Source organism: Schistocerca gregaria, chromosome 3, assembly GCF_023897955.1.
Source record: "Schistocerca gregaria isolate iqSchGreg1 chromosome 3, iqSchGreg1.2, whole genome shotgun sequence".
Taxonomy (NCBI): domain Eukaryota; kingdom Metazoa; phylum Arthropoda; class Insecta; order Orthoptera; family Acrididae; genus Schistocerca; species Schistocerca gregaria.
Genome location: NC_064922.1, coordinates 587,519,309 through 587,537,480, shown reverse-complemented (window position 1 = coordinate 587,537,480; position 18,172 = coordinate 587,519,309). Strand labels below are relative to the sequence as shown.

The 18,172-nt window shown below is 42.4% G+C and overlaps 1 protein-coding gene across 1 annotated transcript in view; it reads left to right on the top strand.

Annotated features, from left to right (window-relative positions):
• Positions 1 to 18,172, top strand: part of LOC126355608 (zinc carboxypeptidase-like) — a 140,686-nt gene that overhangs the window by 67,049 nt on the left and 55,465 nt on the right. Inside the window, exon 4 of the mRNA XM_050005970.1 lies at positions 10,673 to 10,748. Within this exon, the coding sequence (XP_049861927.1) occupies positions 10,673 to 10,748 (76 nt within the window). The remainder of the gene's footprint in view (positions 1 to 10,672; positions 10,749 to 18,172) is intronic.

Sequence of the window (18,172 nt, the reverse complement as noted above, 5' to 3'; positions counted from 1 at the left end):
AATTGCAAGTGCCTCAACGTGACAAATCTCATAATCACGTGACTGAAGTTATAATGCCCAGCGGATTAATCTTCCCTCTATCAGAGTCAATCTCTTTTAAATGTTAGTGCTTTGTGACAAGTGTGAATAATAATTCTATGTTACATAAACAACAACGAAACTTTTTAAGGCCCCATATTATTGCTAAAGGCTTTTTTCTCTGTTGTGGTGTAATTTCTTTCGCATTTAGTTGGTGTCCTGCTCGCTAACACCAATGTTTCACGACCTGTTCTCTCCAGGCTACTGATTTATTGTAACATTTCAACCCTCATTCCATATGCTTTGCTGTCAGCACTGAAATGAAACGGCTGCGTTAATTCTCAACGATCCAAAACTGTATTCCTTAAGAACATTCTTTTAAATTTCCAAACAAAAGCACTATCTTTCCTAATCAAGTAGCTTAACAGAGGACCATTAATAGCTTGCCCCTTCGCAAATTTTCAGTAGAAAACCATACAGTCTAATATATGCTTTCAGCCGTTGTCTTTATTCTTGCAGGGAGGGCACTACACAACAGTTGGTAGTTATTCTGGGCCGTTCCCAATCTCAGACTTCGTCACAATGTGCTCCAAAAATTTGATTTCTCTTTTTAGAAACTCCCATTTTTTACGTTTTAGGCCATTTCCCCAGCTTAAAAAGCAAGTACGAATGTGCTGTATACTTCACAATGTTCGTGTACTCTTGCGTAGCGATCAAAAAATCTGATATGCACATCATTAATCCAGTATATAGCGCGATTAGTGATATGGCACACTGGGCATACATCAAGGATCAGTAATCACATAGGAACTGGGGGTCACAAAAAGGACACTGCGATCAAGAGAGAGCTGACGATGGGCCGTACATTCTCCCAGACAGACTTCACGGTCATACGTGCCACGTATTTTTACGAGAGAATCTGCCGGACGTGCTGAATGATGTTCACATGCGTATTCGTCACTGCATTCGATGTCAGCTTGACGGAGCCCCCACGGTTCAGGATACAAGTGAGGACACATCTGCAGGCAACCTTTCTCACCCGCTGGACTGGTTCCGGTGTGCCAGTCGCATGGCCACTCGATCTGTCAGCAATCGACTTTTTCAAGTAAGGATAAGTGAAGGGCCTAATCTATGAAACACTCGTTCAGTCGTCGGAGCTGTGGGCAGGATTGTTGCACCAGCAGGATCTATTCCAGGTACACCAGGTACCTTTGAGAGGATGCACTGTTCAATTCAGGGTCCATGTCAGGTGTCTCTCGATTCATCTGGAAAAGACTTTAAGCCTCTCATACAAGTGTGCGTCCATTTATGGCATATGACTAAATAACTGTAATGCCATTTAGTGACCCCGGATGGTCTCTGCGACTCCCGGTTTCTACGTGATTACTGATCTTTGTTCTACGCCCGCTGTGCCATGTCAGTCTGCAATTTTTTTTATCAACCTGTATAATTCACTCTCCAACACTGAGTGTAATTCACGAATAAAGAGTGAAAGAAATTATCGAGACCAAATAGAACAGCCTTATAACAGTGCTCTACTCAATCCTTCTTGGTACATGACATTACTTTGCTTCCCAAATGTAACGTAGGTTGGCGATAATTGAAAGAGTATTATCTGACCAACTCGCTGTCTCTGTGGGAGCCTGCAAATCACTAACAAATGCTGTTGATTTACCACCAAAATGAGTCACCAGGTGATGGTACATACTTAAGGACTGGATACAGAAAACAGCGCTTTAGCCTCTTTTGGATCAGACTGTAGGGTTTGCTCATCACCAACTTTCTTGCACATCATTTCGTTACATTTCTGCAATTCAGTTAGCTGAATGAGAGGGGCTTCAGTCGCCTGCTGCGTAGTTGCTACTTTTTGTAATCTCCATCCAACAAACAACAACAAAATTATGCAGTAACACACCCAATTATGACAGAAAGTACGATAGCCCTAGAGCTGTGTCATAGCCCAACAGTTTCAGAAAACTAGAAAACTGATGCCCTCGTGGCCAATTCTCCTACATGCGCTACGTGTAGCTAAGACTGCCGGAAATTATCGCAACTCGTGTCCACCCAAATTACAATACAGGCACCTCAGTGGTCGTAAGTAAACCTCTCTGAGTCAGGCCCTCACGATCTGCGGCCTAACAAGCGATATTTTTAAGTACATATTACAGTTACAACGCCCTATCACTGCTGTAGGCAAACGAAACATAAAAAGACTGAAAAGAAACTAACAGACCTGCAACTCCTGCTGAAGTACTGCTGGACCACTGGTGATATCAGACGAAAAGGTGTGAGGCAGCAGGATTCAGTGGCCCAGAAATCTCTTGATATGTTTGGTGACGATACTGGGTCATCGAAGTCAGGTTCAGGTCGGACCATCACCCCATGGGCCTGAGTGAGGCGTGGCTCGACGGGAGAGGGCCTAGTCTGCGCCCTAACCGCTAGTGAAACATCGTTAACAAACAAGCATTTATTTCTCCAAACCACAATATATCTTTATTTTTGGCAGGCAGCAGTGGCAGCAAGCAGTAGGCGTTAGGCCCGCCGGAATGTGCTGACACCTATGCAAGATATGCCATCCCGGCTGCTGCAGCACCGCAGACACGCACTCAGCACCCGATGACCTCTCAGATCTTTGGCCGTAGGTCGGCCAGTATTGCCTGCGCTGGTGTTAGCAGTGCAGGGCAGTGGGTTAGCAGAATGCTTTCTTTGCCATTGTAGACTGCGCCCTGGAAAGCACCCATTGGCCCTACATAGAGTGTACGATGTCAGACTGAATCACACAGGGATAGGGCCTGCAGAATCAGAAGAAAGAAGGCGCCTGCGGCACGCCCTCAGCGATGATCATTGTTGACTGTTCCCTGGCACTTCAGTCAGGTCACCAGAAGGCCTGGTACCGAATGGGGTCCACAGCTTTCAGTCGGTCTTGACTTGTACGGCAGCACTGCACCTTACAGTGGCGAAGTCCTCCTGGCAGGATTCGCTGTTCTATGAGACTTCGAAGACGGACTCCGCTAACAGAGGACAGACTGAAGCAGGTCCTTCCTTCGGGATCGTTGTCTGCGATTGCACACAAGCAGGTCAAGCTACTGGATAAGAGTAATATTTATACACGAACCGTCTCACGTGCATTGCTATTGTGAGGTGACGGTGACTATACTTTCCCTGTTTTTCTAACATGTCACTTTTGCAGTCGCTTCATCTCTGGCTGAAAGATGTATTGGCTTCGCTTTCAGGAATAGTGTTGGACGTACATTTCAGCACTGGTATTTTGAATCATCGTTGTTTTGTACGAGTTATGGCTTCATTCCACGTGATCAGAACAATGACAGCATCCTCCTGCCTGTATGATGACACTGTGTTGCATTGGCGTTGTGGACACCCAGTTATATGTAGAAATTACCTCCGTCTTGTAACTGCATTAGACGTAGGATTAGCAGTCCTTCCTTTTCGGCCTTCCATCCGGAGTATTGCTTATAGAAACCACTTTGTTTGGCTGTTGCATTATCAAGTGGTGACTTCTAGAATTTTAATACATTCTTCGGGCTATTATTTCGTGGCCTTACAAAATCATAAATGCTTTACTAATTTATTCCAAGAGTTTCCGCAAATTGTAATATTATGACGGTAACTCAGACCTGCAAAAGTCGAGTTGTTAAATCTGTAAATTCTCAAATTTCAAATATTGAAATAGGAATGTTAACCTTTCACGTAGGTGTTCTCCTGGTTGTGATTTACACCAAAACTGTTTCTTTCTTTTGAAGTGATTATGTAATGTTCGTTGTGTCGGAGAGTCAGATCCATTGTTCCTTAAATACGTTTCGAACCAAAATACTTCTTGACAGATTCGGAGCTTAAAATTGGAAAGTCAATATTGCACCCAACCAACGATGGTGTTATAGCCGCTGCAGCCCTTCCACGGCCCAAATGCTCCCTCTTTACTAAATTCGCTTCAACAATGTAGGGCACGTTTAGAATGTTGAAAACTGAGACAATTTATATAAATAGGAGAAGAGTTGCCACGGTTTAGAAGTGTCGCGACAATGTTTTTAACCTCTGACCTTCACGTCTGTAAACAATTCATCCTAGTTCCTCTTTAAGGAAAGAAAGAAAAGAGTTTCCTTAATATGCACGGTGTTTCAACAAACTTCAGCCTGTTTTCTGACAACTACACTCCTGGAAATGGAAAAAAGAACACATTGACACCGGTGTGTCAGACCCACCATACTTGCTCCGCACACTCCGAGAGGGCTGTACAAGCAATGATCACACGCACGGCACAGCGGACACACCAGGAACCGCGGTGTTGGCCGTCGAATGGCGCTAGCTGCGCAGCATTTGTGCACCGCCGCCGTCAGTGTCAGCCAGTTTGCCGTGACATACGGAGCTCCATCGCAGTCTTCAACACTGGTAGCAAGCCGCGACAGCGTGGACGTGAACCGTATGTGCAATTCACGGACTTTGAGCGAGGGCGTATAGTAGGCATGCGGGAGGCCGGGTGGACGTACCGCCGAATTGCTCAACACGTGGGGCGTGAGGTCTCCACAGTACATCGATGTTGTCGCCAGTGGTCGCCGGAAGGTGCACGTGCCCGTCGACCTGGGACCGGACCGCAGCGACGCACGGATGCACGCCAAGACCGTAGGATCCTACGCAGTGCCGTAGGGGACCGCACCGCCACTTCCCAGCAAATTAGGGGCACTGTTGCTCCTGGGGTATCGGCGAGGACCATTCGCAACCGTCTCCATGAAGCTGGGCTACGGTCCCGCACACCGTTAGGCCGTCTTCCGCTCACGCCCCAACATCGTGCAGCCCGCCTCCAGTGGTGTCGCGACAGGCGTGAATGGAGGGACGAATGGAGACGCGTCGTCTTCAGCGATCAGAGTCGCTTCTGCCTTGGTGCCAATGATGGTCGTATGCGTGTTTGGCGCCGTGCAGGTGAGCGCCACAATCAGGACTGCATACGACCGAGGCACACAGGACCAACACCCGGCATCATGGTGTGGGGAGCGATCTCCTACACTGGCCGTACACCTCTGGTGATCGTCGAGGGGACACTGAATAGTGCACGGTACATCCAAACCGTCATCGAACCCATCGTTCTACCATTCCTAGACCGGCAAGGGAACTTGCTGTTCCAACAGGACAATGCACGTCCGCATGTATCCCGTACCACCCAACGTGCTCTAGAAGGTGTAAGTCAACTATGCTGGCCAGCAAGATCTCCGGATCTGTCCCACATTGAGCATGTTTGGGACTGGATGTAGCGTCGTCTCACGCGGTCTGCACGTCCAGCACGAACGCTGGTCCAACTGAGGCGTCAGGTGTAAATGGCATGGCAAGCCGTTCCACAGGACTACATCCAGCATCTCTACGATCGTCTCCATGGGAGAATAGCAGCCTGCATTGCTGCGAAAGGTGGATATACACTGTACTAGTGCCGACATTGTGTATGCTCTGTTGCCTGTGTCTATGTGCCTGTGGTTCTGTCAGTGTGATCATGTGATGTATCTGACCCCACTAATGTGTCAATAAAGTTTCCCCTTCCTGGGACAATGAATTCACGGTGTTCTTATTTCAATTTCCAGGAGTGTATGTCTTCTGCATTAGGAAAGACAGAAACTTGAGGTAAATTTAACTTACGCACAACACTAAAATTTATTTTAAAAAGAACAATCCCATTGTACAAGTGTATATCTTTTACATTCATGCACAATCATTCTTGGCGTAATTTTTACAACTGTGTTCAGCTCAAAAAGTTTCATTTAGCTTTCATAAATGTTGATTTCGACCTTCACAGAACACGACAAACGTCTAGACAATAAATAAATTAATCTTATACTTTTATTAGCATGTGTGGAGGTAACGCAGTCGCTGCTGTTGCTATGAAACGTCGGATTTGTTCTGTAGTTGTGGCACTTGGACACACATTGATGTAGTATGCGGCAAATTTATGCAGAAAAAGCGCATACAAAGCATCTGCCGAAATTGAAAGTGTTGCGGCTCATCCATCGGATCAGTTAGTAAATGCTGTTACATGGAAGTGCCGGTGCTACTCCATACAGTGGAAAATGAAATTTTCGTCATATTCTCAGAATTGTACAAACATCCAACGTATCGAGATGTATTCCGCAAAAATAAAGCAGGTCCATTAACCTTATCTCGGGAAATGCCGCTAGAAACATGTCGTTTTGGGAAATCCCTCACGTGTTCCCAATATTCTTGCGTTTCTGTGGTTAACGTTTGCACTTAAATAGAACGTTGCCTCGTTACTGAACATTAAAAGTAAAAGGCAATTTTAATCTTTCATTTCCACGCCCAGGATGAATTCGCAAAGCTCTTCACGCTGTTGTTAGTCGCCACCAGGAAGGGCTTTTAGCAACAGAAACCTGCCTGAAACACGAAATACAGCAGGCAGACATACATTTTCTACTAAAAAGTATCCGAAAACACCGACGCAATCCGGAACTGACCACTGGGTGTCGCTAGTGGCGCACCAACCAGTATAGAAGCAGGTAGGAAGCATTGTGTGGTGAGTAGAGAAGCAGTGACAGCGTTCTGGACAGTCAGGGGAGGTCAATGACCGAGCGTGCGTTTGTCATTAGGTGTCGTCTGGGTAACAGACCCTTCTGGAAAATTTCAATCCTTCTGAAGCTGCCGAAGAAGACTACTGGTGACGTGACTGTGAACTGGATACGCGGACGAGGAGTCACAGCTAAGCCAAGACCAGACAGACCATGTCTACTGAAGGCCGAAGACCAACGAGAATTGTGGAAGGTGGCTGTACAAAATCGCAACAAATCAGACACTAGTGAGTTAGAAAGTGCTACCGATAGTTTCATTAGTACAATGACTAGACGTGGGTAATTGAATAGAACAGAGCACAGTTGTCGAACAGCTCTTCACATGCCACACATTTCCGCAGTCAGTGCCAAGCGATGCTTGAGGTGGTGCGTAGAACGGCGTCGCTGGACAGTGGGAGACAGGAGAGGAAACGTTCGGAGTGACGAATCACGCTATATCCCGTGGCAACCTGATGGAAGAGCTTGGGTTTGCCAAATGCCTGGACAATATTAAATGCAATCATGTGCAGTGTCAGCGTCAGAAATGAGGTGGTGTTAAGATATGGCGGTACTGCGCTTATGGAAACATTAAATGCGGAAGGATGTGAACACATTTATAACATCATGTTCTGAACACCGTAGAAGAAGAGTTCGAAGAAGATGACTGTTTCTGTCAGCATCACAATCCACTGTGTGATTTGTGTGCGAGACATAGGTTTCTGACAGTGACATTCATGAAATGGACTGGTCTACTCAGATTCCTAACCAGATCGCGAGACAATACATTTTGGATGACTTCGCTCCAAACCCAAAGGTCCAACACCACTACCTTCGGTGATTTCGGCTCATGAGAGAAGGCTGGTCGGCATTTCTATACATATATTCAGATCCCTCGTTTAAACTGTCTCCAGCAGAGTTCAAGCCATCAGAAAAGCAACGGGTGGACACACTCCATGGCTAGATACTTTTGATCAGCTAGTTTATGAATAATGACTAACTCTCTGCTGGTACAATAGGCAAATGTCTATGGACTAAGTGTTTAACGCTGCTGAATGTGTTCTACGCCTTGAATGAGCGCACTGGGTGATCTCTGGATGTAACAGCTGCTGCATCACATTGCAGCTACAGCCACCTGGCAACAGCTGAGATCGGCAGGAGCCGAAATCCAGAAGCGCTAGTGTTTACCGGCGTAGTTACCACACAAGTCAGCAGGCAAGTTTGTCAGTCAAAATCCTGTTCAGTGGCCGCAATATATATGTCAACATTTACAGCCGACCATGACACTGGTCTGTTGTCACGTCGAACCCCAGGTGCCGCCAAGGAAATATGTGGAGCCAGCTTAGCCACACGTGTTGCTTGCGTCACCCCGTCACCCCTATAGGCGCTACATTCAGGCCCTGCTTAACATCCGCCGATCATGTGCCCGCTGAGCGTAGAACAAATGTCCGATGACCAGACGTGTATTTAAGATTGGGTCCAGTCCCTAGCTGGCAATTCAGTTCGCTGAACCAGTACTTACGTCACTGAGCCAAATCTGGATGTAGACCCAGCTTCAAAGATGCATCACAACAGCTAACAAAGAGCCACCATACATCGCTTCCGGAGCTTTCGCCTAATTCGACACTGGCTATTGACTATGTTTTTCCCAGGAACTACCATCAGATATAGGTGTCTGGCTGGACTTACAATTGCACTGCTAAACCCTTGGTAATGATTGACATCCAACTTGGACATAGTTACTTCAGGTGTTATTGTTTCTGTCAATGAATCAAAGTGATACTGTTATTCATTATCTATATCAGAACAAGAAAATCGTTAGTGTGTGTGTTTTTAATTTACTTATTACTGGGCCCAGTGGGCATTGACTGTGAATAATTTCAGTTTATGTGCGTGAGAAATAAATTTCTTTTGTTTTGTCACTATCTCGTAATCTTATCTATAGTTGTGAACTCGCATAAGGGTACTGCAATAAACAACCTTTGTCTTGAAACTGCTGACGCTATCGTCTACTACACTGAGCTATAGAATTTGCAGAGTTGTTATCTAAATGAAAATCATGCAGCTCGAGTACAAAGTGCCCTGAAAAACTTAAGGGCGCCATAGATAAGCTACCGTTGCGCAGTAACTACTCTGTGGAAGCGAATGAAATTGATGGAACACATAGCCAGGGTTCTCTCATTCGTGCAGAGAAAGCTGGACGCCACGGAACACAATGTACTGGTCTTCGGGCAAGGAGACCATCTGAGTTCAGTTACAGTGCAATTATCAACTACAGCATCAGATAATAGCTACATCTTGCTACAGACAATATGGTACTCACGTCAGACAGCGGATGCAATTGCAACCGCAATTAACAGAACTGTACCGTTTGCGATGGTGCCAAGGGGTCCTCCTAACGAGTAGTAGTTTCCTGAGCCCTCCCTGGATGACAGCAGATTCATTCTGAGTACTGATTCTAGGCGTATCCTGATATGGCGAGTGGTTGGAACACGTAATGCACCCATAACCATGCTGCGACATGATTGCTTTGGTGGTCCAAGTGCTTTGTTGCTCGGATGCATAATGTTGCATGGGCACACTGACCGCCAAATCTTTGACCATGGTACAGTCACCGATCACTGCTACTGTACAGGACAGGAATAGTCGGTGTTGTTCACGAACCAATTGATAATGAGCAGTAGAGATGCACAAATGGCTACTCGCAGATTTTTGTCGTTTCAGATTACAGTGTGCGATACCTCCGATTTTTTAACCTTTCCCGTTGCATGCAGCTGCTGCACGATGCGATGATCACTGTTCACACATATGCCAGTTCTCGACTGCACTGTAGGCGATCACTGTGGATTAGTTCGTTTAAACGATCTTCGTCAAACCCCGAACGTTTTCCTGAATGTGGATTGTCACTAATGTCAAAATTTTTCTCACTAAAACGAGAAAACCACTTTCTTCCAGTGCTCTGTCCAATCGTACCATCCCCACACAAGGCGTAACTGATTTGGCTGCCTCCGCTGCTGTCACCCCTCTACTGAACTCAAACGACAAACGTCTGGCCTGAAGGGGTGGGGGGGGGGGGGGGGGAAGAAGGAGTGTTGGGGTGAAGGCTTTAATCGTCTGAGGACAAACAAAATCGCTTGAGAAAGACGTTCAAGCACCATTGTCTGACTGGAGGGAACAGATACGCACATTACCGCTCTTTAAGCGTCTGTCCGCGCGCGCGTTTGCTTGCTTCTGTGGGTGCATGTGTGTTTTGATGTCAGAAACAAGCGTTTACGCAACACCTGCGAAAGTTTATCTCATATAATTTGATAGGCAACACGAATACACAATCTGGAATATCAGATATATGGACATAACCATAGGTATTACGTTGGTAATATGTAGTATTCTTGTTTTTGGATGTTCATATTCCGGTTGCTACAGATTTATTTATCATTATCATTTTTTATTTGTAGTTCCCTATTGCTGTTTGAGTTTACGTGATGTCACGTTGTCATCTGGAGAGAGTCAGTCAGCTATGCCCTCTAGACAATGGGGTAACAATGAAGAGATCGAAACATTTCGGAATATGCAACAGTGAAAGATGATGCACGATGATGATACAAGTGAACAAAGACGTGATGATATGTTGACAATGGATGATAATGATGATGAGTCACTTCTCGTAATACAAATTACCTGTATAATGTCCAATTGTTTCTTATGAGTTACAAATAATGTAACTGTCATCAGTGGTTTCACATATGTTGCGTTTCCACTCTTAACACGACTATCATCTGAAAATTATGGTGAATCAAGGACTCTTCCTTTCTTTGGTGGTAGAATGCCCTTTTTGCTTAGGAACTCTGCTATCAATTTATTAGCTTTCCGATTACATCTCGCTGTTCCTTGAAGGTAATCTCTTTTCAGTCCATGTGATTTTTCTACCTTTAAAATGTTGGTGTTCACTCTGGATGCTCTCCAAGAGTGGCTGAGAGAGCTGCTTATCAGTTCAGAAAAGAAATATGACACCACACCAATTAGTAATTATCACACCTAATAATCATCAGTAATGACAAATCAAGACCGAGATAGTTTCACTTCTTTTCTTTTTTCAGCTTGATTGACAATGAGAGGCCGGCTAATGTAGTGAGAGCAGACTTTGCTTTAGATGATTATCACACCCTAGAAGAGGTAAGTTATCGGTCTGTATACTCTTTTTCCACTTGTGAACAGATTTTAGACATATACACTATTACTTAGTCTTATCATCTGACACTCTGTGAATGTGAAGGAATAGTGTTTGCAAATTTGAAGGAATTTGAGGGTATTAGTAAAGAAGTAATTTACACCTACAGAACGTAATTATACTCACCTGGCTTAGATTGAAATCCCTTCGTAGCACACACATAATTGAAGTCATCTAATATTACTTTTGACGGCAGTCACACAGTTCAGTATTGGACACAAAATGATCAGGCTCAATTTTCAACTATTCAGCATTTATGCTAATTAGGTACTTTCACTAGAGTGATGGGCAGTTTCTATTAACTGATAGTTCTTTATGTATTAATCCAGTGGTAAATCTAGCAAAAATTGTCATGCTAATTTGCATCCAAAACGATATCATTACGAGACCAAGTAAAACATCTCTACTTCCTGACATTACAAACAACATTAACACTCAGTCTTAGCTTGTTTACACAATGCATTGTTGTTATCTATACTCATTTCATTTCTGCATAACATTATGTTACAGTCCACTGAACGCATTCCCAACACAACTGAAGTAATAGCCCACCAATAGAAGTTTAGTATTCATTGTCTCTTATTACATAACTGTCACCAGTGGTATTACACAAGTTGCATTTCCAATCTTGACACGATAATGATTTGAAAATGGTGGTGAACCAAAGGCTTTTCCTTGATTTGCTGGTGATTCATTTTCAAAAACAGTTTATCAAAATTAAGACAGCACATTATCCATTGTACAAACATGTCCTGTTGCAATGTAAAAGTTAATAAAACGCTAGACATGTGCAGTCTGTAAAAATTTTTTGTATGCATTGAGCCACTGATTTACATCAATGCAAATACCACGAAACTGTTAATATGATCATAAGTGTAAGCACACTTTCATCAGACTGTTCGTGTAATGGTAGCAGTATGTTAATTCTCAAAGATGTTACCTGAGTGTGAGACCAGCTTAGACAAATTGTGTATACATCTTATCATGCCAAATGCTAAGCACAGCCTAGTTCTATATATGTCTTTGTTGTGCGACTACCACATGCAAAATGAAAATTTTTCTGTGGTGAGGGATACCTATAGGCTGGTGTAATGATATTTTCCAATCTTGAGAATTATAATGCAGTTTGTAAAACTGCACCGATAGTGAATTACCAATTTTGAAGTAAAGTTACCATATTTGACATTATGTTAATTTAAGTAGTTCTTCATAACTGATTAATGAAGGATACTGTCTGGTTCAAAACAATCAGGACACCAAAATTTCTAAATCAGATGCTAGAATTTAACAGGTCTTCTTGCTCAAATGCAGACTCAGTTTAGAATGTGTCTGAACTTCAATTACAGTTACCATCCAAGATACGTAGGTTCTGGAAAATTGAAATAGATAATTTGGATGAATGAAATGGTGACTTTCTAATGAGTAGTGGCAATACTCTCAAACATACTACTTAGCACATAGTACTTTTACCGCTACATACTGCAGTCATAGTTTAAGTTATCAGTTACTCTTCATTGACATGGCTTCTAGTGAAACTAAGTTTGCTGATATAATCAGTGGACTGGAAACTGCCACCTAAAAAACAAATTAATTAGGAACAATGTGTGCACAGTATTTTGGCTGTTTTCAGAGAATGTTTATTTAGCCACAGTTGAAATATAGACAAAAAAATTTCATTTGTCTGATGAATTAATACATGTTTAAGGTATGTGACCATTAAGGCTTAGCAAGAAATAAATTTTTTGTGTCTTCTTGATCACAGACAAGTTTATTTAGTGCGACATATTGTCACATCATCTTCAGAAAACTGTGAAAATAAAAGAAAGATTTACATAAGTTTTCCAAAGATGGTTTGCAAAACATGTTACAATAAACAAGTTTGTCTGTAACCAAGATATCTGCAAGACTTTATTATATGCCAAAATATTAAGTACTCTACAGCTGTACAATAATAGCAGAAGGAACAATTTCAGCTTTCTGCATTACATCATCCACTACTTAATTTTATACACAGATGTCTAGTAGATAGCTTACTGTATACATCAATGTAAAATAACCACCAGTAGTACCTTTTGTAGACATTTTAAAATCAAGCAGAAATCAAACATATATAATTTCACATAATATGATTTTAAAATACAAATTATATGACTGAAACTGAAATTTAAATATTGGTCATAATCCTACATTGCAAAATACAAATACATTAGAATTTCCTGTATGTAACTTTACAAATTTTAACAATTCCTTTTTCGACCTGGCACATTAAACAATAAGACACAAATCATTTATATAATTTTTCTCGCTTATTTCATGGCATAGTCTTGGGGAATACTGTTCTTAACTGACATTCAACCTTAAATTTTTCTGGCAGTGAATCTGTTCTTCAGTCACGTTTTCTTAATGCTATGTGATTTACAAGTCTCCATTAACATACTTACATGAAAAACAACAATATGCTAAAGTGAAACAATAATACGAATTTCTTCTTGCACCTATAATAAAGTAGATTAATTCTTCAACTGGTCTAAACTTTAATAATTATCACACACAAAATTATACATATTTCACTATTTATTATACAAAATTAGGTGGAGGCTGCTTTTAAATTCAGCTGTTCCTGAAATTAAAGTCAGTTACTAAAATTCTCCATCTTTACTCTCTCAGAAACTAAGATGCATCTGGATTTTATTCCAGTCAGATTGCTTACAGTCAGATTTCTTAGACCTTTAAGGTGATTAATCATAAATCCCCCCATGAACCATGGACCTTGCCATTGATGGGGAGGCTTGCGTGCCTCAGCGATACAGATAGCCATACTGTAGGTGCAACCACAATGGAGGGGTATCTCTTGAGAGGCCAGACAAACATGTGGTTCCTGAAGAGGGGCAGCAGTCTTTTCAGTAGTTGCAGGGGCAACAGTCTGGATGATTAACTGATCTGGCCTTGTGACACAAACCCAAACGGCCTTGCTGTGCTGGTAGCGTGAACAGCTGAAAGCAAGGGGAAACTATAGCCATAATTTTTCCCGAGGGCATACAGCTTTACTGTATGGTTAAATGATGATGGCGTCCTTTTGGGTAAAATATTCCGGAGGTAAAATAGTCCCCCATTCGGATCTCTGGGCGGCGACTATTCAGGAGGATGTCGTTATCAGGAGAAAGAAAACAGGCCTCCTGCAGATTGGAGCGTGGAATGTTAGATCCCTTAATTGGGCAGATAGGTTAGACAACTTAAACTGGGAAATCGATAGGTTAAAGTTAGATATAGTGGGAATTAGTGAAGTTCGGTGACAAGACGAACAAGACTTTTGATCAGGTGAATACAGGGCTATAAATACAAGATCGAATAGGCCTAATGCAGGAGTAGGTTTAATAATAAATAAAAAAATAGAAGCGCGGGTAAGCTACTACAGACAGCATAGTGAATGCATTATTGTGGCCAAGATAAACACGAAGCCCACACCTACTACAGTAGTACAAGTTTATATGCCAACTAGCTCTGCAGATGATGAAGCAGTTGATGAAATGTATGATGAGATAAAAGAAATTATTCAGGTAGTGAAGGAAGACGAAAATTTAATAGTGATGGGAGTGACTGAAATTCGTGCGTAGGAAAAGGGAGAGAAGGAAACATAGTAGGTGAATATCGATTGGGGCTAAGAAATGAAGGAGGAAGCCGTCTGGTCGAATTTTGCACAAAGCATAACTTAATCATAGCTAACACTTGGTTCAACAATCATAAAAGAAAGAAGTGGAGGTATTGAATAGAATTGGGGAGAAGAGGAGTTTATGGCACAACTTGACAAGAAGAAGGGACCGGTTCGTAGGACATGTTCTGAGGCATCAAGTGATCACAAATTTAGCATTGGAGGGCAGCGTGGAGGGTAAAAATCGTAGAGGGAGACCAAGAGATGAATACACTAAGCAGATTCAGAAGGATGTAGGTTGCAGTATGTACTGGGAGATGAAGAAGTTTGCAAAGGATTGAACCATGGACCTTGCCATTGGTGGGGAGGCTTGCGTGCCTCAACGATACAGATAGCCATACCGTAGGTGTAACCACAACAGAGGGGTATCTGTTGAGAGGTCAGACAAACCTGTGGAACCTGAAGAGGGGCAGCAGTCTTTTCAGTAGTTGCAGGAGCAACAGTCTGGATGATTGACTGATCTGGCCTTGTAACACTAACGAAAACGGCCTTGCTGTGCTGGTACTGCGAACGGCTGAACGCAAGGGGAAACTACAGCCATAATTTTTCCTGAGGGCATGCAGCTTTACTGTATGGATAAGTGATGATGGCATCCTCTTGGGTAAAATATTCCAGAGCTAAAATACTCCCCCATTCGGATGTCCGGGCGGAGACTACTCAAGAGGACGTCGTTATCAGGAGAAAGAAAACTGGCATTCTACGGATCGGAAGTGCAAAGTCAGATCCCTTAATCAGGCAGGTAGGTTAGAAAATTTAAAAAGGGAAATGGATAGGTTAAAGTTGGATATGGTGGGAATTAGTGAAGTTCGGTGGCAGGAGGAACAAGACTTCTGGTCAGGTGAATACAGGGTTATAAATACAAAACCAAATAGGGATAATGCAGGACTAGGTTTAATAATTACTAAAAAAATAGGAGTACGGGTAAGCTACTACAAACAGCATAGTGAACGTATTATAGTGGCCAAGATACACATGAAGCCCATGCCTACTACAGTAGTACAAGTTTATATGCCAACTAGCTCTGCAGATGATGAAGAAACTGAAAACATGTATGATGAGATAAAAGAAATTATTCAGGTAGTGAAGGGAGACGAAAATTTAATAGTCATGGGTGACTGGAATTTGACAGTAGGAAAAGGGAGAGAAGGAAACATAGCAGGTGAATATGGATTGGGGCTTAAAAATGAAAGAGGAAGCCGTCTGTTAGAATTTTGCACAGAGCATAACTTAATCATAGTTAACACTCGGTTTAAGAACCATAAAAGAAGGTTGTATACATGGAGGAATCCTGGAGATACTAAAAGGTATCAGATACATTATATAATGGTAAGACAGAGATTTAGGAAACAGGTTTTAAATTGTAGGACATTTCCAGGGGCAGATGTGGACTCTTTACAATCTATTGGTTATGAACTGTAGATTAAAACTGAATAAATTGCAAAAAGCTGGGAATATAAGGTGATAGGACCTGGATAAACTGAAAGAACCAGAGGTTGTACAGAGTTTCAGGGAGAGCATAAGGGAACAATTGACAGGAATGTGAGAAACAAATACAGTAGAAGACGAATGGGTAGCTCTGAGGGATGAAGTAATGAAGGCAGCAGAGGATCAAGTAGGTAAAAAGACGAGGGACAGTAGAAATCCTTGGGTAACAGAGATTTATTGAATATGATGAAGGGAGAATATATATAAAAATGCAGTAAATGAAGCAGACGAAAAGGAATACAAACGTCTCAAAAATGAGATCGACAGGAAGTACATAATGGCTAAGCATGGATGGCTAGAGGACAAATGTAAGGATGTAGAGGCTTATCTCATTAGGGGTAAGATAGATACTGCCTACAGGAAAATCAAAGAAACCTTTGGAAAAAAGAGAGCCACTTGTATGAATATCAAGAGCTCAGATGGAAACCCAGTTCTAAGCAAAGAAGGGAAAGCAGAAAGGTGGAAGGAGTATATATAGAGGGTCTATACAAGGGCAATGTACTTGGGGACAATATTATGGAAATGGAAGAGGATGTAGATGAAGGTGAAATGGGAGATACGATACTGCGTGAAAAGTTTGACAGAGCCCTGAAAGACCTAAGTCGAAACAAGGCCCCAGGAGTAGACAACATTCCACTAGAACTGCTGACGGCCTTGGGAGAGCCAGTCCTGACAAAACTCTACCATCTGGTGAGCAAGATGTATGAGACAGACGAAATGGTTCAAATGGCTCTGAGCACTATGCGACTTAACATCTGAGGTCATCAGTCGCCTAGAACTTAGAACTAATTAAACCTAACTAACCTAAGGACACAACACACATCCATGCCTGAGGCAGGATTCGAACCTCCGACCGTAGCAGTCGCGTGGTTCCTGACTGCGCGCCTAGAACTGCTAGACCACCGCGGCCGGCACAGACGAAATACCCTCAGACTTAAAGAAGAATATAATAATTCCAATCCAAAAAAAAGCAGGTGTTGACAGATGTGAAAATTACCCAACTATCAGTTTAATAAGTAACAGCTGCAAAATACTAACACGAATTATTTACAGACGAATGGAAAAACTAGTAGAAGCCGACCTTCGGGAAGATCAGTTTGGATTCTGTAGAAATGTTGGAACACTTGAGGCAATACTGACCTTACGTCTTATCTTAGAAGAAAAATTAAGGAAAGCCAAACCTAAGTTTCTAGCATTTGTAGACTTAGAGAAAGCTTTTGACAATGTTGACTGGAATATTCTCTTTCAAATTCTAAATGTGGCAGAGGTAAAATACAGGGAGCGAAAGGCTATTTACAGTTAGTACATAAACCAGATAGCAGTTATAAGAGTTGAGGGGTACGAAAGGGAAGCAGTGGTTGGGAAGGGTGTGAGACAGGGTTGTAGCCTCTCCCCGATGTTATTCAATCGGTATATTGAGCAAGCAGTAAAGGAAACAAAAGAAAATTCTTAGTAGGTATTAAAATCAATGGAGAACAAATAAAAACTTTGAGGTTTGCGATGGCATTGTAATTCTGTCAGAGACAGCAAAGAACTTGGAAGAGCAGTTGAACGGCATGGACAGTGTCTTGAAAGGAGTATATAAGATGAACATCAACAGAAGTAAAACGAGGATAATGGAATGTAGTCGAATGAAGCCGGGTGATGCTGAGGAAATTAGATTAGGAAATGAGACACTTATGACATTAAAGGAGTTTTGCTATTTGGGGAGCAAAATAACTGATGATGATAGAAGTAGAGAGGATATAAAATGTAGACTGGGAATGGCAAGGAAAGCGTTTCTAAAGAAGAGAAATTTGTTAACATCGAGTATAGATTTAAGTGTCAGGAAGTCGTTTATGAAAGTATTTATATGTAGTGTAGCCATGTATGGAAGTGAATCATGGACAATAAATAGTTTGGACAAGAAGAGAATAGAAGCTTTCGAAATGTGGTGCTACAGAAAAATGTTGAAGATTAGGTGGGTAGATCACGTAACTAATGAGAAGGTATTGAATAGAATTGGGGACAAGAGGAGTTTGTGGCACAACTTGAGAAGAAGGAGGGACTGGTTGGTAGGACATGTTCTGAGGCATCAAGGGATCACAAATTTAGCATTGGAGGGCAGCGTGGAGGGTAAAAATCGTAGAGGGAGACCAAGAGATGAATGCACTAAGCAGATTCAGAAGGATGTAT